Source organism: Phyllostomus discolor, chromosome 2 (genome assembly GCF_004126475.2).
Source record: "Phyllostomus discolor isolate MPI-MPIP mPhyDis1 chromosome 2, mPhyDis1.pri.v3, whole genome shotgun sequence".
Classification (NCBI taxonomy): Eukaryota; Metazoa; Chordata; class Mammalia; order Chiroptera; family Phyllostomidae; genus Phyllostomus; species Phyllostomus discolor.
This window is the reverse complement of record NC_040904.2, coordinates 65773865-65799583: the sequence shown is the minus strand read 5'-3', so window position 1 is coordinate 65799583 and position 25719 is coordinate 65773865. Positions and strand designations below refer to the sequence as shown.

Below are 25719 nucleotides of genomic sequence, written 5' to 3'. Positions count from 1 at the left end.
TTTGTGAAGCTAAAGAGATTATTTGTATAATCATTATTTTTATGATTATAAACTAGTCATTTCTTTTTAAAATATTTTTTTATTTTTACTCTATTGCAGATGTCCCAGTTTTTCCTTCTTTGCCCTGCTCTACCCATTGCACCCTCCACCTTGCTCCCACAGTCAATTCCCACACTTTGTCTAGTCCCTTCCTCTTCTTTCCACCGTTGTCCCCCTTCCCGCTCCCCCTGAATGTATCAGTCTTCAGTGAATATGAAATGCATGACCAAATGAGGTCCTTCAGGTTGAAAAGAGAGGAGATTTAGTAGTTTTTTATTGCTATATTTAAATTTGCGGAGTTGACTTTGTATATGCTGTTAATTGGTGATGGTGATTTTGTTACAAATATGTTTACAGTTTTAGAAGAAAAAGGTTACTTGCCTGCTATTGTTTACGATTTTATGGATGAATCAAATATGCCAAGGTACTTCAGACACCCTTGCCACATATCTGGAAAGTCTGCAGATCGATGATTTGTATTTTTCATTCTCTCAGGTGATTTGGTAATACTGTCAGACAGATACTCTTCCCCTACCCTCAAGTATATTCATCGGTTCTGAGCCTCAGGCCTGGGCTGTGAGTGAGATGACTTTGAGTCCCAGTTTTCAGGGGACAGTCCCAATTTATGTCTTAGCCCAACTAAATTTTCAGAGTGCTCCTTTTGCTCTCAAAATTGCTCTGGTTTGTATGACAAATTATACATTCCCCCTAGTTAAAGGGCCTTGACTTAAGTTAAGACAACACTTTTGCTTTGCCACAATGCAAATTTAAAGAGAAGTATCAAAAACACATTCCCACCCTTATCTTCAGCAACCTTAAAAAATAAAAGGAAATGTCTGCCTATTTCCTCAGTGAACATTTCCTATATGTCTTGGCCAAGTCATTTCCCTGGCCAATGAAATGGCAAAGCAAGAGTTTGCAGTGCTGGTTGGAATATCCCTATATACTTACAACGCCGTCTGCAATGGCACTCTGAAATCTGTGAGTCTCGGTCACAGAGGGTCTTGGCCAGAAAGAGCCAACAGAGCTCTGTCGCCCCTGCTGTAGAAGTGAGTCGGTGTGCGCCAGGCCGGTGGCTACACAGCAGCCCCTTCTGCACACACCTTGCCCTTAGCATCATGATCCCCCAAAGTTTTCTTTTTCAGGTATGTGCCCACTCTGGAGATGAAGTAGAATGTCAGTGAAATGAAAAATGAGGGCTTAGATGTTACCACAAAGGGCACTGGAGCTCATTGTGTACACAGAGTAGAGCAATGTCAGGCAGCGTGTTACCGTAAAATAACCTCTGTCCAAGAAACTGTGCAGAGAAGGGGTTTCGGGGTGCCTGTGTTGTGGAGTGGGGAAGGAACAGAGAAGAGTGTTGGGTGTTGTGTTTTAAAATCCGATTCAAATAAGGAAAAAGTTACTAATTAGCATATAAATGTAGAGTCTCTTGAATTCTGCAGGAATCCTGTATTTCTTATTGTCATAAAGGGCTGTAGCTGTGTAGTTACAACAATGTAATGCTCAGTTGTCTTGAAATCTAAATATGTGACATGAAAACCTCTTCCTTTCTGAAATGTTTCTTTTCCTTTACTAATGTTCTTTAAGCATGCTGGCAAATGCCTAGTGCCCTTTCTGCAAAACCTATTAAACTAATATCATTGTCCTTTTAACTAGCTTTTGTTTAAGCAGAACTCATAGAACATAATTACAAATGTAATTGGTGAGCTTTGGATTCTGCTTTCTTCATTTTGCCTTGTTGGCACTTTTTCATAATTCAGTTTCTATGAAATTTTTTCAAAAAAGTGCATCCTGAAATCTTAAATTGTCTATGTCAGAAACAACGAAGGGTAATTAAAGAAAGGAAGTGAAGTATTTTAAAAAGTTAATGTAAAAGAGCCAGTTGGCATAGAAACCATCAAGTCAGAGCATGACTGGGTAGTAATGAGCATGCCCCCCACCCCACCCACAATTATCTGCAGGCGTTCCTTCCGTGAGAACTCCAGGTGCCCCATCCACATACACTCACACGGTGCCCCCCATCACTGGGCAGACAGACTGTGCCATATTATTGGAAGCTTTGGAATTAATTTGTTCTTTGGTGTGCATGCTGTAAAAATCTCACTTAGGCCGACCTCTTTTCATCTCTTCAGTTCCTTAAACTGGGGTGGCACTGAGCTAGGAGTACTGACAAGGACCTTTTCTATTTTCCCTGTGTCCTTGTGACTGCAAATTAATGTTCAAGCACTCTGTTCTTGCCTGAATAGCTTTACTTTCCAATGTTCCTTATTCATTCCTTTATTTATTTATTTATTTATGGAGACTTGTTACTACAGCTCTGAATCTTTGAATGTAGCTATATTACATGGACTCTGTGAAAAGACCTTACTGAAAGAAAACAATACGTTCTTCAGACAGGGACTGCCATGCTGCAAGCGAAGGCCAGTGCATAAATCAGGTGCACTCACTGAGGTTTCTTTTTTTGTTCTGTCTAGTATGCCCAGAGATAAAATGGTTTGCTAAGCCGTGACCATGGTGCGGGCTGCTGTAGCCTTCCACAGTGCATCCCCCAAAGGTCGAATCCTATAGTCAGTTTCAAATGTGAAGTGGAAAATACATTTGTTGGCAGCCTTTTGATCCACGTTAGCTAATCAATATTATAGTTTGTATATTTTAAGGATTTTTTGAAAGCAAACTTTAGTCTTCAGGAGGTAATGTAGGTTTCCTTGCTTTCCTCACCAGGCAGTGTGAAGAGCTTGGAAAATAAGTCAGCCTCCATCCTCTATGAATTACATGGAAAAGGCTCTGGTGTTATCCAACACCCAGGAATGGGAGAAGATAGGAAAAATGGGGGAGGCAAGGCTGCTACTTTTGAGGTCTGCAGTTCAATTTCAGGCATTATTGATTAGATTAAGATTTATTACTACAGAGAGAAGGTTTGCAGAGGGGTGTTACTGTTCTATTGTTTAGCTTCCAGATTGTGGCATTAAAAGAAAATGCTCAACCTACTCCTACAAAGCTTCTAAACATGAACTAAAATAGAGAAGTTAAAGATTAAAACTCCCCATTTCTTCTGTCCATTCACAAATGTTTCTGATGATAAAAATGCAGCATTGCACTATTTATAAAAATAAGGTTTCAGGTATTGAAAGAGTTCAGTTTTATGGTTCTCTTTGTTCCAGTTCTTCCTTCCTTCTTGCTTTCCTTCCTTTCCTTTTTTTTTTTTCTGTCTCTCTGTCTCTCTACCCCTACCTTTCTTATTTTCTTCCAACCTGCCTTTCTTCCTTCCTTTCCTGCTTTCTTCCCCTTTCTCTCTTCTCCCCTCAATCTGTCTCTGTCTCTTAATGACGAATATTTAAGTATCTATTAGTCCACTTTAATAAGCATTTACTTTCAGATTTCTAGATAAGGTTCAAGCAAAACCCTGATAATACTTGTTTAAGAATCCATCATCCCGTATTTGGAAATGATTTATAGTAGAGGAGCCCTGTTTGTACTGAAGCCCTGAGCTGACTGCATTACCGAATGCAGGGTCATTCACGGGCTAACCCAGCACAGTTTCCCTCTGTGCTAGAGAATGTCAGACACTTCAAAATGGTACTTGTAGGGACAAGCTTCTCTTTTTAACCTCAGATTTACTTTGATTCATATATCAGAATGTCAGAACTACTGGCTTAGTTATTTACATTTGTTTTATGTTCAGCTGTCTGCTTGATTTATACTAATGTGATATGTTCCCTTTCTCTCTTCAGCTTAATAACTGGTTTATATTTTGTTTTGATTTTTCAGTCCCGTCTTTTACCTTCACACCAACAGGTATATATTTGCACTTACCCTCCTCCTTTTCTTTGTTAATTTGGCATGTGTTGTACTATTGTGTTTCTGTTTTTATTTCATTTTCTGCAGTAAGTTGGGGGAAAGGACTTAAGTAGAATACAATACTTCATTTACTCATGTGAGGCATGCATTTGACGCAGAAATGGTTGGTGTTGCTTTTCACCCATTTAACGCAGTTATTTATTCACACTCCACATTGCACATTCCACATTAGCTTTGTATGCATGTGTTTCATTAGATAGACACACTGTGTCTACCCGCGGCATGATTTAACACGTTAATGATCTTATTGATTATTTCATACTTGGCAGTGCATTTTTCCCTTAACTTAAGCTTTCAGGTTTTCCAACAAAAATTTCTCTCCCTTTCAATTCTCTGTTCATAGAATCAACATTCTTGAAGGTAGCCAAAATAATCTAGCACATGCGAAGATAAAACTTTTCATTTTCCCAAGTCAGAAACCTAATGTTCTGTTCTATTTGGTTTCTTTCAAAGTGGGCCCTCTTCTTTCACATCACTCTAGCAAAAGATACACCTATGGCGTTGCCTCCTCGTTTCTAATCCAGTTATTGTAATCACTGCAAGCAGTTATCTCTCCTTAACAGACTCCCAGTTTGGAGTTCGTCTAAGTCACAGAATTTGGCAGCTTTTAGAAACACATTTCTTCTTAGAAAATGTGTCTGTATTTACAGAAAAGCTAATCTTCTTAACCCTTTGCCTATGTGCAAATCTTGTTTTGTTATGGCTAAATTGTTGTGCCCATAACTTATTAAGCTGAGGAATGCTTTCAAGAGCATTAAAATATGTATTTTACTCCATATACATGTCTGATGAAAATATAATGAGAAGAGTTTCTCTAAGGCACAATGAAAACAGGCTGCATTAATTGATAGTCACAACTTGGCTTGCATACACATCTTTGTGTGTGGAGAGAGAGAAGGTTTATTTTAACATTTATCTTTGTCTTACTGGTACTCATGCGAAAATAGTCTAATAGGGATTTTCCTCCAAATTTAAGATTCCACTTAGATAAATTCATGAAGTCATGTGATCTAATAATGAACTCAAAGTATAAATTTATGTATGAATGCGTGACAGTTATATTTAATAAAAGGGTACTGAAGTTCATCTTTGCTTAGTTCTCAACCTTGTGGGCACATTTATAAATAAAGTAACATATAATTCTATAAAATGATAAAAATACTAGTTGAATCAGACATCTGCTACTTCCTGTGATGATTTTTGTATTGTTTCTAAGTAGAAAGGGAGAATGCATTCTTATTTAGAAAGATGCTCATAAATGTATTAGCTTTTGATGTACAAATATAAACATGTCTGTTAATTTTCTCTTTTTTTGTGACATTCTAGTAACTTATCAGAGAGGAGGCGAAGCTGTGAGCAGTGGAGGGAGGTAATTATCTTGCTTGTTTTGTAGATCCCAAGGGGAATTCAAGATATTTCTTTTTGTCTTCCTTGATGACATCACTACTTTTGCTTAAAAGGTTTAATTTTAAGGTTTAATTTTAGTTCCACCTTTTAAACCTTTTAAGGTTTAAAAGGTGGAATTGGTTCAAATCTTTCAGAAATACTCCATTCCGCTGTGCTGGGACAGTAAGCTTTTTCACACACATAGTTGAGCGGAGCTGTTGCATCTCAGTCAACGACCACCAGAGGGCGAACTTTAACTGGGAAAGACAGACTTGCTGATTTAGCAGATGATTAAAAGGACTTAAAGTAATTAAGTGATGGCATTTATGAAGATTAAGAAATATAGCTAGTTAACAGATACTATCAAAGAAAAAGTGTTCTTTGAAAACCTGCTGAACACAGCATTTGCTTGTAAATTGTAGGTTATGTTTGTTTGTTCTTGTTATGAATTCAGCATAGTTCAGCTCTCTATTTGCAGAGAAATATGTTGAAATAAAATAAGAAATCTAGGTAGTTTATTAACACAGAGCTTTTGTTTCTCTCATTAAAATGAACCTCAATCCTATATTTATGTTTTTCTGTTAATATTCAGTGAACTTTAATATATTCACAGGAATCACAAATGGCTGTGACAGGAGGCTTACAGGGGCTGACATAAGCTATAAGTTATACGAGCCAACCTTTGAGATTTTCTACAATAACTTGATTTTTTTTTTTTTAAAAATAACATATTGGTTAAAGTATAAGAAGAAAAATCTTCCAACCAAAACCATTTTATAATTCAAGTTCAATGAACTTATTGGTTGTTTTGCCCTGTACAGATGGATAATGTGGTTGCTACCAGAAAAGACAAAAATGAGTAAGATATTGTTCCTGCATCCAAGGACCGTATGGTCTGAAATGAAATTACTGAATTTCGCATATGACAAAGAGGGATTTAAAAGGAAACGTCCTCGACTACCTTTGCCCAGCGCTGTACTTACATAGCAACAAGCACTAATCTTTTCTTCCCTGCGGCTAGCTTCCTGTTTTCCTACCTGTGAAACAAAGACCCAAAAGCTAGGGAGGTCTTCATACGGAGGAATAAATCCACTTGAATCAAGAATTAAACCAGGGTGTGTTTTTGTATCCAGGGGATTTCCATCTAAATCATAGTCCAGACATCCATGAAACAGCTTCTGGCATAAGAACATTCTCCCATGAATAAATCTGGAATGCCTGATTATATAACCACCTCCGTACCTGTGCACATTCATGACTGCAGACTTCAGTTTTCTCATTAATCAAAGCACACAAAAGTGCTTATTGAGCTGCTTCTGTATTTTCAGCACTAGCCTCTCTGTGCACGGGCACAGGCACAGATGAGCACCCACACACCCACACACAGGAACAGTGCCCGTCTGGTTTCACCTTTGATGGAGTTTATGACCTCAGTAGATAGACCAAATGATCAAATCAGAATAATGACAGGAGCTTATAGGTACCAAATGGTAGTTTCTATGGCAGGGCTGGAAAATTATGAAGTTCCTAAAATATTTATCCATTTGGAAAGCTCACTATACCACCATACAAAATTAACCTTTTAACCTAAAAATAGAGTAGCAGTTGAACTGGTTTATGTCAAATATCAAATGGAAATCACTCTTTTTTAACAAAATGAAATGCGAAAAGATGCTGAAATGTTACAGAGACAGCAGTTAAGATGTTTGATTCAGTGCTCAAAATGAGTTATAGATACAATTTTAATTTATTAACCAAATATATTTATTGAATGCCTGCATGTGACAGGCACTGTTCTAGTTGTTCAAGATGCATCAGTGAACAGAGTCAGTAAAATTCTTGTCTACATGAACCTTACACTTAGTGGAGGAGATAGGACATAAATAATAAACATAAAAACAAACGCTTGTACTAGCAGTTGAGTGATATGGAAAAGTAGAACAGGGTGTGGGGATCGGGAGGGCGCTAGGAGGAGGTCTTGTTTTCTAGCCGTGGTGAGCGTGCACACGTGTGTATGCTGTATGAGCCAGACTCCCGCACTCATTTCTCTCATGTCCAGCCTGTGGATGCTGGCTTCCCCCAGGCATCTCAGTCTCTGTGAGCCCTCACTGAACCCCTGGCCTCATTTGATTAGTGGCACCTAAGTCAAAATGTTCCCATCATGCCCCTCCCTCTTCCATTACTACTTTTTGTTGATGCTAAGTATTACCCCCTGCACTATCACTACTTTGTTTTGCTGCAGGCACTGGTTCTCTCATTCCTAATCCGTTACAAAAGCTCTCAGCAGTCCTGCCTTCACTATCTTTGTTTACACTATTTCCTGTGAATTCCCTTTGCCTATTGGAGCCAGAATGATTTTTGAAATGCATATGATCATGTGTCTGAGTGGCTGAAAATCCCATTTTCAGTAGAACCCACCATATTTAAAATATCAAATCTAAATTCAGCATAGCACAGGAAACCCACAACCTATGGGGCTTCGCAGGTCCTCTTCACCCCTCTGTGTACCACAACCTACAGCCCACCTGCCATCTGCCAATATTGCATTCTCCTGTATATGCTCTCATTACATCAGCCTGGCATGTGTCTCCCCTGCACTTACCAGCTCGCTGAGGTTCACCTGCTGCGTCGTCCGTGAACATTTTTGTGCTATGTAAAAACTACAGTTCAATGCCTAATATGAGGTCATGCAATTTTTTTAATATCAAGGATCAGCAAATTATGGCTCTTGAACCAAATCCAGTTTTGTATGTAAAACTTCACAAAAATACAACCAAACTCATTGTTTACAGGTTGTCTGTGACTGCTTTTCCACTACAGTGGCCGAGTTGAATCATTGCAACAGAAAATATATGTCCTGCAAAGCCTAAACTGGTTCCTAGCTGACCCTTTGCAGGAATAGTTAGTTTGCCAGCTCCTGATCAATAGGATTGCCTCTCACAGTCAGTTGTCAGATGCAGGAGTGCAATGGCTAAATAATGTATTAATAATTAAATGCATGACTTTTTATAATGCAATATTTAATATATTAAATTACTTCAAAAATTCAATACATGTATTATTGATCTTTGAGAGATAATCATCAAAAAGTATCTAAAGAAGGGAATGAGTTATTGGGGGAAAAAAGGATGTCAGAGGACCTAAGTTCAGTCCTTGGTGGCTTCAGAGAAAACTTGAGGTGCTGTATATTTTCCTGCAATAAAGGAGAAGGCTTAGCTGGAAATCTCCAGTTTTCATTATTGTAAATTTAGCTATTCCCACAGAAGTGCAGATGAGGATTGTGGTCAGCAAAAAGACTTCTTCTCAACTTGAAAAGGGGAAGGACTTATTATATAATCCAGAGGAGAATATTGGAAATATTAAGTAGCTGTTCCAATTCATTTGTTTCCCTTACCTCAGTCATCCCAGTCACCTCTTAAAAAAAAAAAAACCTGCTTAAACCCAAAACCAGAGCATAAACCAGGAATAAGCAAAGAAAGTCTGAAAAGAGAGTAGAGAAATCCAGCTAATGGGGTGGAAAATGCCAACACATTTCCTGGCAATGGGACGTGAGAAAGTAACTGAGCTCAGGACTTGCTTCTCTTTAAATATTGGCCACTCTGAGATCTGTCCTTCCCTTCTTCCTGACTTCAGAACTCTGTCAAGTTACCAATAGCAAGAGGAGACAGCCTACAGGGGTAACTGCCAGGCACCCTCACCATTTTCTCCAGCCCCTGGGTCCTGTAGTATTTTATTTTGTGGTGTAGGTGTTCAAATAGGTTGGAGTTTATTTGTTTCTTTGTTTTGATTTTGAGTAAGTGATCACAGTACACAAAGTAAAAAAAGGAGCAGAGAAATTGAAGGTAACTGCCACACAATTATTTAAGTGCCTTTGCCCTCTTTTCCCTTGTGACACAAATCTACCCCCTTAATATAAATGGGGTGATCATTTTTTTGCAAGCCCTCATGTCTTCCTTCCCCTGACAATATTGCTCTTTTGAAGACAGGGAAGAAATAAGTAAAACTCAAGAATGTTAGCATGAAAACATAATTAACATATTATATGACAGTATATTATACGGTAACATTATATAATATTTTAGACACATCTCAATCACTGTAACTAACACTGTGTTTTGCTTCTCCTTCATTTCGTATTGTTGGGTAGCTAAGTCTGTTTTATGCACGCTAGACCATCTTAAATGTATAAACATAGTCTGTTAGATTGCTAGTTTAAAGAGACCTCATAACACCTTTATCAGAGTAGCTACATATGATCTTGACTTCCCCAAAGACCTCTGAAAAAACCCACATGACATTTTAAGATTTATATGAGCTGGTAATCATGGTTAACTCTCTTCCCTAAATAATTAGCATTCCAAATGCAAGTCTAAACTGAGAACCAGGATGTGAGTTGTTAATCCTACTTCCTGTTGGAAATCACCCATAGTTATGAAAAGTGCTTTCAGCCTATGATGATATCAAAACATTAGCTTTCAAAGTGTCTTTATTAGGGAATCATAGTAGCATAAAAATTTCATCTTTTCCTTTTGAAACATGTAAGACAGGCTGTGGAAAATTTGTACTTGACCCATCTTCAAACATACCGTAATATCTCTGCAGTGTCAAATATGGAGATTTATTTTTAATAACGTCTATAGTGATAACACACATGGTTTAAGTTCAAGAGAAAATAAAATAAGGAGAGCAAAAGATGAATGGAACAGACTTTCTACAACTAACATTTATATCTAAGGTCCCAGATATCCGTGCTGTAGCTTGCATTTAATGTTTTAAATTTCAACAGTTCAGCAGCATTGCTCTTCAAAGAATGTTTTTATCAATAATTTAAATAGGAAGTTTGCTCCATTTTAACAGCTTTATGGCAAATTTCAAGACTCTAGACATTTTCCTCACTCTTTCTTTTATTAAGAATATTTGAGGGCTTGAGCAAATTTCAGCATACTCCAATATATGTTTATAGCATCCCAGATTAGAGTGCAGATTCTAGAACCCGGCTACTTGAGTTTGAATCCCAGCTCTGCCATTCACTCACTTTGTATAACCATGTACATATTTCTTAACCTCTCTCAGGTGTCTCGGTTTACTCATCTGTAAAATTTGGATAATAATAGTAACTACCTTGTAGAAATTTTGTGAGGTTAAATGAGTTGATACTTGTTAAGACCTCAGAACAATGCTTCATGCATTGTTAGCAAAGAATAAATATTCATTTTATTACATATATACACATATATATTTACAAGTAGATACACATGTAAAGTGTAAATCCATATTCTTCACTTGCAGTAAATTATTCCTCAAACAACCATCATTTGCATAGTAAATTTTCTCAGTTGACTGTGTCAGAATAGGAATCCTGGAGAGTGTAATGTCAGGTTTTTGCTTCCCAGGTAAATGAGAAGCATGGCTATTACACTTAAGAGAAAGAGAGAGAGAGAGAGAGAGAGAGAGAGAGAGAGAGAGAGAGAAACCATGTAGGAAAATCTTTGCAGAACCTGGAGTCCCAGTCTGTTTGTTGTGGGTCTGACGGCACATGATGCATCATCACTGCCTGCTGAGACACTGAACAGTGTTGGAAAAAGACATCAGGAATATCTTCCTTGGACTCCATTTAGCATCTTGAGCACTGGTGGCCCAAGGCTCCCATTAATAATTGCTGATGTGCTTTGCATTCTCAACACACAATGAAAGAGGATTAACATCTATTGTGCTAAAACAAACAAATGAGCAAACAAACAAAAAAACCATGAGCACTAATATTTCTTACAGTGAACATCTTTGTTTTACCAGGTTTAATTTGGTACCTTTCCTTTGTGTATATAGGGATTTATGCATTTTACATTGTCCCCATCAGAATATAATGACAAGCTTAAAGAACTGTGCACTGAAACATTGATGAAGCTCTCTGCAAAATGTCACAGAGCTCCAAGCTCACTATTTCTGAAATATTTTTTTTGAAGAAAAATATGAAAGTGTTTTCCTGGCTGGCGTAGCTCAGTGGATTGAGTGCGGTCTGCGAACCAAAGTGTCACAGGTTCGATTCCCAGCCAGGGCACATGCCTGGGTTGCAGGCCATAATCCCCAGCAACCGCACACTGATGTTTCTTTCTCTCTCTCTCTCTCTCTCTATCTCCCTCCCTTCCCTCTCTAAAAATAAATAAATAAAATCTTTAAAAAAAAAAAAGAAAATGTTCTTACTGTGATCCATTGTCTAAGTGAAGAACTTTTTCCATTTGTTTAAGTTGTGAGAAGAATCATGATTTTTTGAGGGGTCAAAAATGAAGAAATGTACACTGTCTTAACTATGGTATTCTTTAAGTTACTGAAACACTAAAAAAATATGTATCCACATTTTTAGATTTCATGTTTGAAGTTTAGTCACTGTGACTAACACTGGAGTAGAGCATTGCAAATGACACAGTACTTTAAGTCTGAAGCACAACTTTGCCAGTTTATAAAGTTGCAGTTATATAAACTGAGGCACAGCCAAGAATAGTACAGGACAGTTGTCTTGTGTATAAAGTAAAAGCAGTGATAATGTCATTCAGTGTAGTTGACCAAAATGTGGTGAGAATAATGGACTTAAGAATTCATTGGTATTCTGAATAAGAAACATTATTTGCTTACTGTGTATTTTTTTTTTCTTCAGGCCAGGACTTCTCAACATCAGTGAGCCTGCTGCACAGCCCTGGCTGGCAGACACGTGGCCTAACACGGGCAACAACCACAATGACTGCTCCATCAACTGTTGCACAGCAGGCAGTGGCAACAGCGACAGCAACCTGGCCACCTACAGTCGCCCAGGTTAGAGGCCCAAGACATTGATAAGTACATGCAGTGTAAGGAACTAGATGTAAGGAGATGAGTTCCTTTTCCTCTCTCTATGTTGGAAAGGAAAGTTTGATCAACATTTTCATGAAATGTTGACTATTGTTTAGCAGTCTGGCCTGCTTACTTTTTCCATCCCCTTGTCTCCACACCTCACTCTCTCACAGAAGTGTTCCCACTTATGTGACGGGAGAATGGAAAATATAAACTCCAGAATGTGAAGCAAATTAGGAAAAATGAAATTATGTAAGAGTTTTCATCTTTATAAGAATGTTTGTACATAAAAATTTTAGTTGCTATTATTTAGTTCTTTTCAAGATTTATAGAATAAAACATCAAAATGTCAACAAATCTATAATTTGGGTGAACCAAATTCTTTAATAGCAGTAATAATGACAATTGTGCAACAGTAATAGAAACATTAAATTAACTGTAATTTAAAATCACATTTTTATAGTATAGATATAAATCCTGAGGACATAAATATACACACATATATATATTTTTTGCACAAGTGTATGCATACATTTATTTTGCACTTTGTGTTTTGGGTTCAGAAGTAATGTGTAAGTAAATTACTTTCTAGCATTTCATGCTAAAACATGCATGTATAGTATATAGTTTTGGAAGGAATTAACAAAAAATTGCAAATGATTTTTATTTTTTAAAAAACCATCAACATTTAGGGAATATTAAAAAAATCATAAGGAATCAGACTATATGACTATAGAAGTAAACTATCCCACAGAATTAAGGAATAGGCAAATAAAAGATGGCATTTAAGATGTTATATGCTGTAAAGAACAATCATAGTGTAATCAGTAATTCTAACCTTGAAAGAAGTCCCACTGGATATGGATATGAATATAACATATCCATGTGACCACGCCCGAGTTCTCCAGAGACCCATATTCTAGTTTTCCAGACAGAGAGATGCTCATATAATTATAAATTTAAAAAAAAAGTCTATGCAGAGCTTTATTAGAGAGGGAAAAAAAGACCATACGCATTTAAATGTATATGTAGAGCTTTGTGTCCAATACGTAGCCTCTGGCTGTAGGTGGCTATTTGAATTTAAATTAAACGAAGTATAATTTGAAATTCAGTCCTTCATTCTTACTAGCCATAGTCAAGTGTGCAGTGGCCTCCTGCAGCTGGTGGCTACTGTAGTGAACAGTGCAGAATAGAACATGTCCGTCATCTCAGAAAGTGCTAATGAATAGCACTCAGGTAGAAAGACTGCAGAAGAAAAATGAGATTGCCAAATCTACATGACCTTTCATAATATTTCTTAACCACTATTACACAAAACTTAATACCTAGAAATTAGAAATTAGAATTACTAAAGCCCAGATGAATCAAGTATTTCTGCTCCCTGGTCACGTATTATTGAAATACTAAGTGTTTGAATTCAGTATTATAGAGAAGTTGCAAGTTTCCTTAAGATTATGTTCATGTTAACATCCATAATAGCAACCATGTCAACATTTGTTAAGCTATGCAGTTGAAAACCAACCTTCAAGGTGACCTCTTAATGTTGTTGCCACTATGAACTACTACACGAATGACATAATGGTATTTTTACCATTGTAACTTCACTAGTGTATTATGTAAAATGTTTTAAATTTAAATTATGATTTTACTTTTCCTGCTCTTTTAATATCTTTAACTGTAGGATTTAAATATTTATATATATCAGTTATTCCACTCTCAAATATTTCAATGAAGGGAAAATTAGTAGGAAATTGAGTTAGTGGACATAATAGATATTATTTCAGGCTTTATTTGATTAAATGACCCTGGGTACTTATGATTCATTTTGCCATCAATATTGTCATTCTTGGGATGTTTTTATAAAACCATGGAAAAAATGATTAATACCTTCACCTTATTATGACTACCACCATGACCAAGAGAAGAACTAATAAAAATTTCCTGAACACTATTTACTGTCACTCCTCTGTCCTCATATCTTTTGAGTAGATGTACTTTATAAAATATTTAAATCTAATGTTCTTTGATAGGAGGGCAGAGTTGTTTTTTTTTTTTTTTTTAATTATTCTCTTAGCTTGGATTCTGAACTTCTATGCTTTGTTCTGTTGCTTCAATAGCTAACCAGTAGCTTCAAATAGTTCAATAACTCCAGCCTAGAAAATTTAAATTTGGAACATAAAGGTACTCATATATTTTATTTTGGCAGAATTTCTATTAATGGGGTTGTTAAGCATTATCTCAAATTGGGGAAATTATTTGCTACATCGCACTAGCAAAAGTTCTGATTAGTCAGTGTCTATATAAATTCTGGGTGCCCTCTCTTATATTCACCATTTTTAATTGTTTTCTTTAGAAAGTACATGTAAATACTTGGCCCTTTTCATCAATCTTATTTAAGCCTATTTGTTCTTTACATAACAATTTTACTGTGACTCACAAAGCTACTTACAAAGAAATTTAAAACGAATAACCATGGAGAATGACTTTTTCCTTTTCCTCTCCATTACACATAGCTGATTGTATAGCAAATTATAACAACCAACTGGATAACAAACAAACCAATCTGATGCTCCCTGAGTCAACTGTTTATGGTGATGTGGACCTTAGTAACAAAATCAATGAGATGAAAACCTTCAATAGCCCAAATCTGAAGGATGGGCGTTTTGTCAATCCATCAGGGCAGCCCACTCCGTACGCCACCACCCAGCTCATCCAGTCAAACCTCAGCAACAACATGAACAACGGCAGTGGGGACTCCAGCGAGAAGCACTGGAAGCCTCCAGGGCAGCAGAAACAAGAAGTGGCACCCATTCAGTACAACATCATGGAGCAAAACAAACTGAACAAAGGTGAAGAGCTTTGCCTTCCTTCTCATCCTGTTCTGTGTGGGTCCCCGTAACCCTCCCGCCCTGTGTGCCGAAACTTGTCCGGCACTAGTAAGTGAAGCCTGCCTTTTGTTACCAAGGTTTTCTTATTTCTTTGGTCTCAAAGTTTCCAGTGTCAAAGAGTTAATTAGCACAACAATAACCTTGGAAATTGATTTTAAAATAAATATAACTATTTTCAAATGGTTTTGAGATTAATTTAAATTTAATCGTAGGTGAGGGATTGCTTAGGACAGACAATCTTTTATTCATAAGGCAGATGTACAACCGTCACAATACCTCACAATTTAAATAAATAGACTATCCCATTTTTCCACTCAAGGATGGAAGATAATTGCTTCTATATGGTCATATAAATGAATGGCATTTTTTATATCAGACTGAAGAAAAATAATTACATTGAACCAGAGAAGTGGTTCAATTTGTCGTATCTCTCGCCTCATGCAGTTACGAAGACTGCTGCACTGTATGATTTTAGAACCTAAGTTTCTTTGGTTGACCTGATTGAAGTCTGTCAGGATAGAACCTGAAATAAATTGAGTTTAGTGTTAACTTGTCACAGCAGAATGGTATTTTTATGGCCAGAGGGGCATGTTTTTCTATTGTAATGTGTGTGAGTTTGAAGAGACTGGGATTTGATTTCTTTGTAGTCCTTCAGGCCAGTGCTTTAATAACATGATTTGCAAAGATATACCATAAAGAAAAAAAAGATTGCTCTAAATTGAATAGATTGAGTAATTTTGTACAAGTGTTCAGGTAAAAGATACATATTGTAGATGATTAGAGACATAGATTTATTTTAGTTAGGCTTGAGTTGGGACCTCTTTTAAAAAAAATAGATTACAGTTAGAGATTACAAAAGATAGCTTAAGCCCACTATTTTGTTTGATTAAGTTAGTGTTGTATGTTTTAATTTCATAATCCATTCATCTTGCTTTTTTCCCAGTGTAAGAAAACACTTGATTGGCATAATCCAATTCAATAAATATTTATTAAGACTCTTGGACAAGTTCATGACAAAATCTGATAAAGATGAATAGGGCTGTTCTGCAATCATAGTGTTCTCGGTGGAAATTCAAAATGTTGTTACGTTATTCCTCCATGTTATATGGCTTCACTGTGGACTTGGGAAAGGTCTGGCAGTCCTCTGTACAAATATTTCAGAGCTTTGACTTATTGTTTATACTGCTTGTAAACAGACTTGGTATGTCAAAATATAATAAAGACCTGGCATGCAACTAGACTGACAGATTATTACTCATTACATTCCAGTGGCGAGTTTATCATTTGGATTTTCCCTTCTGCCTCTGTGGCAGATAGAAATACTTTGTTTTCTTATCATGGATATATTTTTATTAGATATAATCTTGCCAAAAAGTTTTAGTTTTTCTTTTTACTTATTATTTTATGACAAATACATGGTATTTTCCTGATTTTTTTATTGTTAAAATGATTTTGTTACTATATTTATAAAGATAAGAAGTTAAGCAACTCTGATTTCTGTCATAGTTGATTTATAAGTAATTTAAAGAGAAGGAAGTGTCTCTCATAGGATCTGTTCACATCTATGTTAGTTTAATTCATGTAAAGAAGAGGATGCAAAGAATTTGTATTCTATAAATTTTAGAGGAGACATGTTTGAACGTCTTTATTTTTTCTTGACTTTCCCTCTGGAATACTTCGGTACATCTTAGCAAGTGATCAACATGATGATTTAAAGGTTAATTGTTGGTAAATGATTGGGACACCAAAGAGAAAATAAATGTTTAATTTTTTATCTAAAATGTCTAGATTATCGAGCAAATGACACAATTCCTCCAACTATCCCATACAACCAATCATATGACCAGAATACAGGAGGATCCTACAATAGTTCCGACCGGGGCAGTAGTACATCTGGTGAGTAAGGGAGTCAACATCGCCTTGCAAAAGGTGGTGCATTCCAAGATTATGAATTGAATGCTAATGAACTGATGGGTGGATAATGCATGTCTGTCACTTTATATCATTTTAATCAACCAGTCTCAGGTCTTGTCTCTGCAATTTGAAGGACTGTTCAATTCACTAAACCATTTTATGTTCTGTTTGGTAACAAAGATTGAGGATCTTACATTCCTCCTTGTTGAGGAGCTGTAGTAAAGTCAGAAACATGTAGTCTGTAAAGGCTGCTAAAACTTCTTCACCATCCCCCCACTGCCAGCCAAAGTATAACTAAAAAAAGTTCCACATGTAGTTAATCTGCTAAATTTTACCACTTGAAACAAGACTACAATAGCACAGAAAATTTTTACATGAGCAGAATCAAATGCCTCAGATACAGTATCATGAGGCCTACGTAAGATCTAGGCACAATAGGAACTGTTCTCAGTTTATAGCCTCCCTACTCCCTCCATTCTTTGTCTAAAGCATCGTAAAGCAACCTTCAGCTTAACTCTGAAAGTACCTCAGAAACCTCATTGAAGCCTCTTCCCTGTGGTCTTCATGCTGTCACAGCTGTTTGCCAGCTGTTTTCCTGGTAGGGGCTGCAGATGGGAGCTTGCTGGTACTTAAGGCCTGTTTTTCTAATTAAAGGCAGTTCATTATTAGAACTAACGTGTGGCAAGTCACACCACAGTGAGAACAAAACCAATTGATCTTGACTCTATTATGTTTCCCCAGGACAGGGTAGAACTATCACTTCTGAGCATCTGGACTAAAACTGTTGCTAGGTGCTTTTGGCCAAGTGTCTCTACCCTTCTTTTGTAATAAATATGGCATTTGCATTTGCTCATTTTTTCCTGACTAAGGCATGGTGATTTTGTATTTTCTGCCCTATATTCTTTCATGTTTGAATTAAAGAAGCTTAGAAATAGCTCTTTATTTTTTAGATCTACTCATATTCTACCACATGTTGTTTGATTTTTTTAACAATTAAAATCTTATCAAATGACTTTTTTTTCCACGTAAACCCCGAATTAAATTTTGTTTAAAAAAAAATCTGGTCCTGTGAGAGCCATAGAAAATATGTTAATACTGGAATCTCGTGCCATTTCATTTTTGAAGTCTTAGCCACTTAGAAAATCATAACTTAGCCCTGGCTGGTGTGGCTCAGTGGATAGAGTCCCAGCCTGTGCCAACCAAAAGTTCGATTCCCAGTCAGGGCACATGCCTGGGTTGAGGGCCAAGCCCCCACTAGGGGGCGCGCAAGAGGCAACCACACACTGATGTTTCTCTCCTTTCCTTCTCCTTTCCCCTCTAAGAATAAATAAATAGAATATTTGAAAAAATAAAATCAGAACTTACTAGTAATGGGGAAAATGTGATTCTAGGTTATTAATATTTAAATGACTTTTTCCACCTCTCAGTTTTGATAACTAGATCCTGATGTTCTGCTATTTATTATTATGTATTCTGTGAATATTTAATGAACAGATACAAAAATGTGAAGTATGGTAGTAATTAGGGGAGAGAAAGAAGCAAGCAAATGAAGTGTAGGAGAGATTTGTGATGTTAGGTCTGAGGATGGATGGAGTCGTTAGAGTAGGTGTGTGCCAGGAAACCAAGAGGAAGGTGCTAGGTACAGTCCACTCCACAGTATGTGCTCAGCCATTCCAGTACAGGACAACTGAGTACAGGAAGGGAGAATGGAGACACAAGCAGAGGCCTGACAGTCATCATTTGTTAATGACAGCCTGTCTGTCCCTCAGCCCATACTCAGCACAGCAGCGTACCAGTGCAGGAATGTCTGGCTTCATAAACACTGCCATTTGACTGGAACTTCTCAAGTGACTTAAAACCATATGGGCCATATGACCTATTTCATACCCATGTTACCTGTAGCTGTGTCAGAGAGGTTAAACAAAATGAAAAAGACCAAGACAATTCACTGAATTTAAAGGATCAAATGAGAAAAAATAATTATAGAATTATTGTCTATAATTCCTAGGAATCTAAAATGTATCATATTGGAGGAGGAGTATAAAGACCATTTTATCTCAAAATAGCTTTTGACCCAAGTTATTTTAAAATGAATACTCTAAAATGTACAGCTCCCTATATTTAAAGAATATTCCAAATCTACAGTATGAACACTGGGACACTTGAATAATTGGGCTGTTTCCAATTTCTAAGAATGTGCGAGAAACATCGTTTTACTCTAAGCAATAATTTTATAGAAACAGTGGCTAAATACACTTCTATCCCTTTTTAAGCATCCCTTTATGCTTCTTTTATTATTAGTTATATTAGTTCTTCCAGCAATTATTTTCATCTGCACCTGCCATTGTGACAAAAACTAGTGATTTCACTGTACCTAAAACATTTCTATAGACAAGTACAAATTATATATATTCAGTGATTTAATGCAACGGTGGAACTCTAATAGATCGTATCTGTATCATATTGTATTTTTAAGTTCCAGTAATTAAATAATGGAAAAGGACTTCAGAAAATATGTCCACAGCTCATTTGTTTTAGATGATAATCCATAGTGCAATTAATTGCTGTAAGAAGAGCACCATTAATGACATAACTTGTAAAATTCATTTATGGTTTTATTGCTTTTTTGCTATTTATTTTGCAGTTAAATTGTACATCTTCTGTTGTACAAAATTCAGTTTAAAATTAATGAAGAAAAAGTGTGTTTTTCTCTCTAGATGTATGAATTATAAGATCATATTTACAGAAAATAATTAACCCATGGGTAATAGGCAATTTTTTAAAAGATTTTATTTATTTATTTTTAGAGAGGGAAGGGAGGGAGAAAGAGAGAGAGACAGAAACATCAATGTGCGGTTGCTGGGGGCCGTGGACTGCAACCCAGGCATGTGCCCTGACTGGGAATTGAACCTGTGATGCTTTGGTTTGCAGCCTGCACTCAATCCACTCAACTATGCCAGCCAGGGGGTAATAGACAAATTTTAGAGACCAGAAATGAAAGACTTGAATTTTAATTCTTTTCAAGGGAGTCAAGGGCACAAGAAAGGAGCACGGACGCCCAAAGTCCCAAAACAGGGCGGCATGAACTGGGCAGACCTGCTGCCTCCGCCCCCGGCGCATCCTCCTCCCCACAGCAACAGTGAAGAGTACAGTCTTTCTGTCGATGAAAGGTAAGGGGGATGTCAGAACAAATATAAGTGGGAAATGCGATTTCTTAAACCCATACGAAGTAATTGTTAAACAAGATCACCAAGGCAAGACTGATTCCTAAGATCCATGAGTATGTGTCTCCAAATAAAACAGTACTGATAGGTCAGCAGGACTTAAAAACCCTCCTCTGTATTGCCAAAAAAAAGGAATCTGTGCCTTCAAAGCTTCTTTTGAAACTAAGAATCATGAATTATGAATATATACACAAACACACGTATGCAATTTACATATGTATTTTATATATTTTACATTATATACATATGATTTACATATATAAGCATGGATATATAATGAGATAACGTTATAATAATATATATGAGATTTTATGATTTTCAAATATCAGAACTTTTATTACACACCTCCACATTTTCATAAAATAATCTTGTGGATTTATGCCATAGCTACAGTATCCTAAAAACTGTATCCTAAAAAGTGATTGTTAGGAATCACTTTATGCTGCAAACCGTAGGTATGTAAACTTTACCAAATTGTCCCTCACAGGGATTTAAGGAGTGTGAATAGTCCACATGACAGCAGGCAGAGAGTTAGTGTGCTTTGTCCACACTCCAGATTCCGTGGAACTGGACATGGTACCTCCCAACTCAGTGCCTACAGGGAATTAACAATAGCAAAACCAAAATCTACCTGAAAATGCAGTCTTTTTGGTGACTCTCATAGAAATACATTCTTCTTTCATGCTATACACACACACACACACACACACACACACACACACACACACACCAAACAGTTTTATAGTTCTAACCATGCCAGGAAGCAGAGCCTCTGTGCTTTTATTTTCCAATCACTTTATTCTCGAATACTGAACCATTGTTCCTAGAAAAAATACAGGGTTGGGTTCCCACAAGCCTCTGGCCACATTTTTGTCAACCAGTCCAAACCTAAACAATTTCTTGTTTTATGTGTGTTTTTGTTTCAAGACATCATAACATGTATTGTTGATTCATTAACATTGAACTCACAGCCAGTAGCACTGTAAGTCATTCCTAAACAAAGCTTATCTAATGTATTTTCTCCATTAAGGCACATCACAGCCTTTTTCTGCTTAGGGACACTAGGCTGCATGAAAGTACTGCCCTAGGGGCCATTTTAGATAGGGAAGTCACCAGTGCAAATCAGATAAAAAGAGCAATGTGGCACTAAACATACAGTGAGAAGGACACTTGTTTACTGTATGATAACAGAAACAAGAAGGCAGAGTGTCACCTTGTTGGAGCTCTGCTAATAATGTGCTCATCACCTGGCTCCTAGTTTCTACTTCTGTGCACGTGTCTGCTGAGTGACCGTGAAAGTGCTATGAGTATTGACTTTGGGGTTACAGATAGATTTTAGCAAGTATGTGAATTTGCAAATATGGAATCTGCAAATAATGAGGTTTGACTGTCTTTTTAAAAGTTCATTTTCTAGGCTATGAGAATGACAACATTAATTAGAATTTTAGTCCCCCCCTCCAAAAAAGAGAAGAAAATAAAGAAAAAGAAAACACCCTGCAAGGACTGAAATGAAATAAGTGGATATAATTTTTTTAAAAAAGCAATAGATACAACTGTGCTCCAAAGGGACAGACTGAGTCTAACTGGGAAGAAGGCTTTCCTGGGCCACTGGCTTTTGTTCTTGACTTTGACAAATGAGAAGGTTCTCAATCAAGTGAAGGGGTTTTATGGACATTGGGACCACACAGAGATGTGGGCTCCTAGAGAACTAACATGAAACACATGGTAGGGAGTGAGAGGAAGCTGGGGAGGCAGATGTAAGCCAGGTATGCAAATACTTGAATGTCTTGTTTGCACTTAGATTGTATTTTCTGGGCAACGAGAGTCATTTATTACTTTGGAGCAAATGAATGACCTGGGAGTGATGTGTGTTACAACAAAGTAATTTTGGAAGCAGCATGAGGATGAAGAAAGAGTGAGTGACCGAAGGCAAAGAGATTAAAAAGTTATTGTAGTAGCACATACCACAGATTTAAAAAGAGGAATAGATTCCAAAGAATTTTTGGAGGTAGACCTAGAGATGAACCAGAAAACAGTTTGAAGTAGAAGAGAGAAAAATAATTCAAATACAACTATAAGATATCTAGCTTGGATAAATGAACAAATTGCTATGTTATTTGTTGAACAAATTGCTATGTTATTTGTTGGCACAGGAAAGATGATACTGGGGGATTAGTAACATAAAAGAAGATACAAAGAAATCATGTTATATGATCCTTAACTTTCCTGAGTTCACCTAAAAAGCAGGTGGTGAAAAATGAACAAGAGAAGGAGTAACAAGAGCATAATGTGTACAATGCAGTAAATCGGTGCCATTCCAGTCAGTAGCCATATATGCACTGGGGTAGGAGAAAAGACACAGGCATGAATGCTTTCCAGATCCATCTAGAGCGCAAGTGGCAACCACAAGGCCCGTGGGCTGAATTCAGCCCTCCACCTTGTTTTATCCGGCTGTGTACCTTGTTTCTACCCCGCAGCAACACCAAGCTCCTTGCCCCTAGTTAAGGAGTAGTTACATTTATACTGTCCTAAAATTACATTCAGCCCTTTGAAGGCAACTGGGAGGCTGATGTGGCCCCTAGTGGAAATGAGTTTGACATCCCTGCTCTAGGCTTCCACATAAGTCTATAAGAGGAGTAATGGACATTTTTTTAGTTTACATTTTATTTATTATGTTTTTCATTCATTATCCTAAATACAATCTAACTATTTTGTGCAACTAAAGAGTTAGTTATGTGTTATAATTTTAGAGTAAAAATAAGTTGTATTGGATTAAATAAATCGGTGTCTAATATATTTCCCTCTGATGAAGAGTAGTTTCTTTTAGAGTTTAGCGTGTCACTTTTGGAAGACTATCTTTGACTTGTCCTTAAGAGATCATGTTCAGTAGGAGGGAGAGAACATATATTAAACATATTTTAGAAATACTAAATTAAACCAAATCAAATAGATTTTTTTAAATTTCATGACTTCTCAGAGCCTATAAAAGGCAAGCGTAAATCGTAATCTCTCAAAGAAAAAATCTTATATGTATAACATAACAATGTATAATGTATTTATAGCAGTTCACAAGCCTTTATGATGGTAAACTGTTTTTTTTTTCTTAACAATAACTCCTTAACGTGGCTCAAAGCATTCAGATTTAAGAAACAGTTTAAAATTGATACTCTGCTAACTGTGTATGTAGTTTACTTGAATAACCTGAAGTAAATCCAAGTATCCTTACACTCTGGTTTAGCTACGACCAGGAAATGCCCTGTCCGGTGCCGCCAGCGAGGATGTATTTACAACAAAACGAACTGGAAGAGGAGGATGATGAACGCGGCCCCACACCCCCTGTACGAGGAGCAGCTTCTTCTCCAGCTGCCGTGTCCTACAGCCACCAGTCCACGGCCACCCTGACCCCCTCCCCTCAGGAGGAGCTCCAGCCCATGTTGCAGGATTGCCCGGAAGAGATTGGCCACATGCAGCACCAACCTGACAGGAGGTATGTTGTCACTAGCTTTTTTTTGCTAGTATCAGGTAATTTCCACTCCTAAGTAGCCTTTACAGAATGCTATTACATGAAGTAATTTCCATATCACATGAGCCTTTTTCCAGTATCATCACTCAGTAAGCCCTGTTAATTAACATATCAAGTAACATTGTTGACCAGAACATTAAGTTAATTGATCCCAGTGAACTTGCAACCATAAAATAATGTGCATTAATATTCACCCACTTACGATAATTGCATTTATAAACACATGGAGATTATGTATTAAATATATGGTTTACTAATCTTGTAACATTTTATTGGTGGCCAGTGTTTTTGTATTTTAGTTTTCTTTATGCATTTGGTCTATGGAAAATAGATTTTCTTTTCTCTTTTTAAACTAAGTCCACAGAATGATTTGTTCCCTAATGTTGCAGAAGAATGAATTTGGTATATTCATTTTGTGTTAACTTCATGCACCTTTATTTTGATTGAGATGTTAGGTTGGAGTCCTTTTGCCTAAGTTACTAAATAATTTGTGTTTGTGTTAGACCATGTTTAACCCGTATGTTTAACATTGTCAGCCAAGACATATCTGTTATATACAAATTCTTCACTTGTCATTTCTACCACATAAAAGCTATTACTGCATTATCTGAGTTCTTCTCTTATTGTTGATGATGTTGTTTGTACTATTTTATTGCCCTTGACACATTATATTATACATGTATTACTTCCTGTATTCCTAATATCATCTGAAACTGAGTATATTACTTTCTTCAGAAGATCTCCTTTCAGTGTTCTTTAATGAATAATAAGTTCTGGCTTATGCTGCTTGAATTTTGTTGATTAAAATAAAACTTGCAATGTTTATGAACTATTCTATCAGTCAGAGGTTATTACCAAATTCAAATCATACAGTTTGTAAAATTAAAGTAGTTAAATCTTCTCCTATGTGACAAAAAGGGAAGCTGATTGTCATACATTTAAATTTAATATTATTAACCCATGGAACTTCATGAAAATTGAGAACAAACAAGGCATCTCCTTTCTTTATTAAGGTCAAAGACCACCCGGGCCTCACCTATTCAAAGCAAATGAGAAGCTAAGAGGTGCTATTAGCTCTGAAATACCATAGCATTCTTCTCTCCTTCTCTCCAATTACCTGTTTCCTCACCATCCCCTTCTGTGTTACAATCCATACCCAATATCTTCTTAGCAAGCCTCTTTCTTTCTGTTCCTTATGTCATTCTTTCCACCCATGCTCAAAAACAATAAAAAATTGGTTTTCCTTTATCTATCTTGACTTTCCAGCCCCTTCTTCTTCATACAGTCCTTCCTTCCTTTCACTGTTAACCCCTTCTAGTTATTCTTTCCTTCTACACTTTGTTTAATCACTTCTGTCTTCCCAATTCCCATTCACATCTCAGTGCATTGAATTCTGGCCTCTATTTTGCTTCCATCAGGCTACTCAAAGTCGCCTCCTAATGATCAATTCAAAGGCTTCTCCATCTTTATCAAACTTAAGTTTTCTGCAGTAGTGGCAATTTTATAAGTTGCTCTGAAAATAAATGAAATAATGTATATAAAATGTCTGAAACAGGGCAAGTATTCAACAAATAGAAATTCCCTGCTGTCCTCACCCTTATGCTATCATATCACTTGGCTCAACTGTTACATTCTGATGGCTTTTCAAATTCATTTAGCCAGTCCAGCCCTTGTTATTGAGCATGACTGTGATTTTTAAAAATCTTTTTAATTGAAGTATAGTTGGCACACAATATTATATTGGTTATATTAGTTTCACGTGTACGATATAGCAATTTGACATTTCCATACCTTACAGTGTGATCACCCCACTACTTCTAGTAATCATCCATCAGTATTCACAATATTATTGAGCACCATGGTATTTTGACTTGGACATCTCAGATTGCACATGTTCAAAACTAAATTCTTTGTCTTTGCACTTGACGTTTCAAATGTGTTCTTTCTCCTCCCTCGTGGCTATCTTATTTAGAATTATCAGTCATTATTACTTGACCCTGATGTATTAAAAATAAAAGTCAAAGGAATAGGCAAAATCACATAAAAAATACCCTTCTCA

At 36.7% G+C, this 25719-nt stretch overlaps 1 protein-coding gene across 8 annotated transcripts in view; it reads left to right on the top strand.

The window, feature by feature from the left end:
- The window catches only part of ROBO1 (roundabout guidance receptor 1), a 1159940-nt gene that overhangs the window by 1106932 nt on the left and 27289 nt on the right, over nucleotides 1–25719 (top strand). For 3 of the 8 annotated variants that reach the window (XM_036017942.1, XM_036017944.1, XM_028505219.2), the window contains 7 exons: nucleotides 3811–3837; nucleotides 5227–5269; nucleotides 11939–12093; nucleotides 14625–14960; nucleotides 16788–16895; nucleotides 19939–20083; nucleotides 23376–23624. In XM_036017942.1, coding sequence (XP_035873835.1) covers nucleotides 3811–3837; nucleotides 5227–5269; nucleotides 11939–12093; nucleotides 14625–14960; nucleotides 16788–16895; nucleotides 19939–20083; nucleotides 23376–23624 — 1063 coding nt within the window. The remainder of the gene's footprint in view (nucleotides 1–3810; nucleotides 3838–5226; nucleotides 5270–11938; nucleotides 12094–14624; nucleotides 14961–16787; nucleotides 16896–19938; nucleotides 20084–23375; nucleotides 23625–25719) is intronic. The other 5 variants (XM_036017946.1, XM_028505220.2, XM_036017943.1 and 2 more) reach the window with 3 other exon arrangements.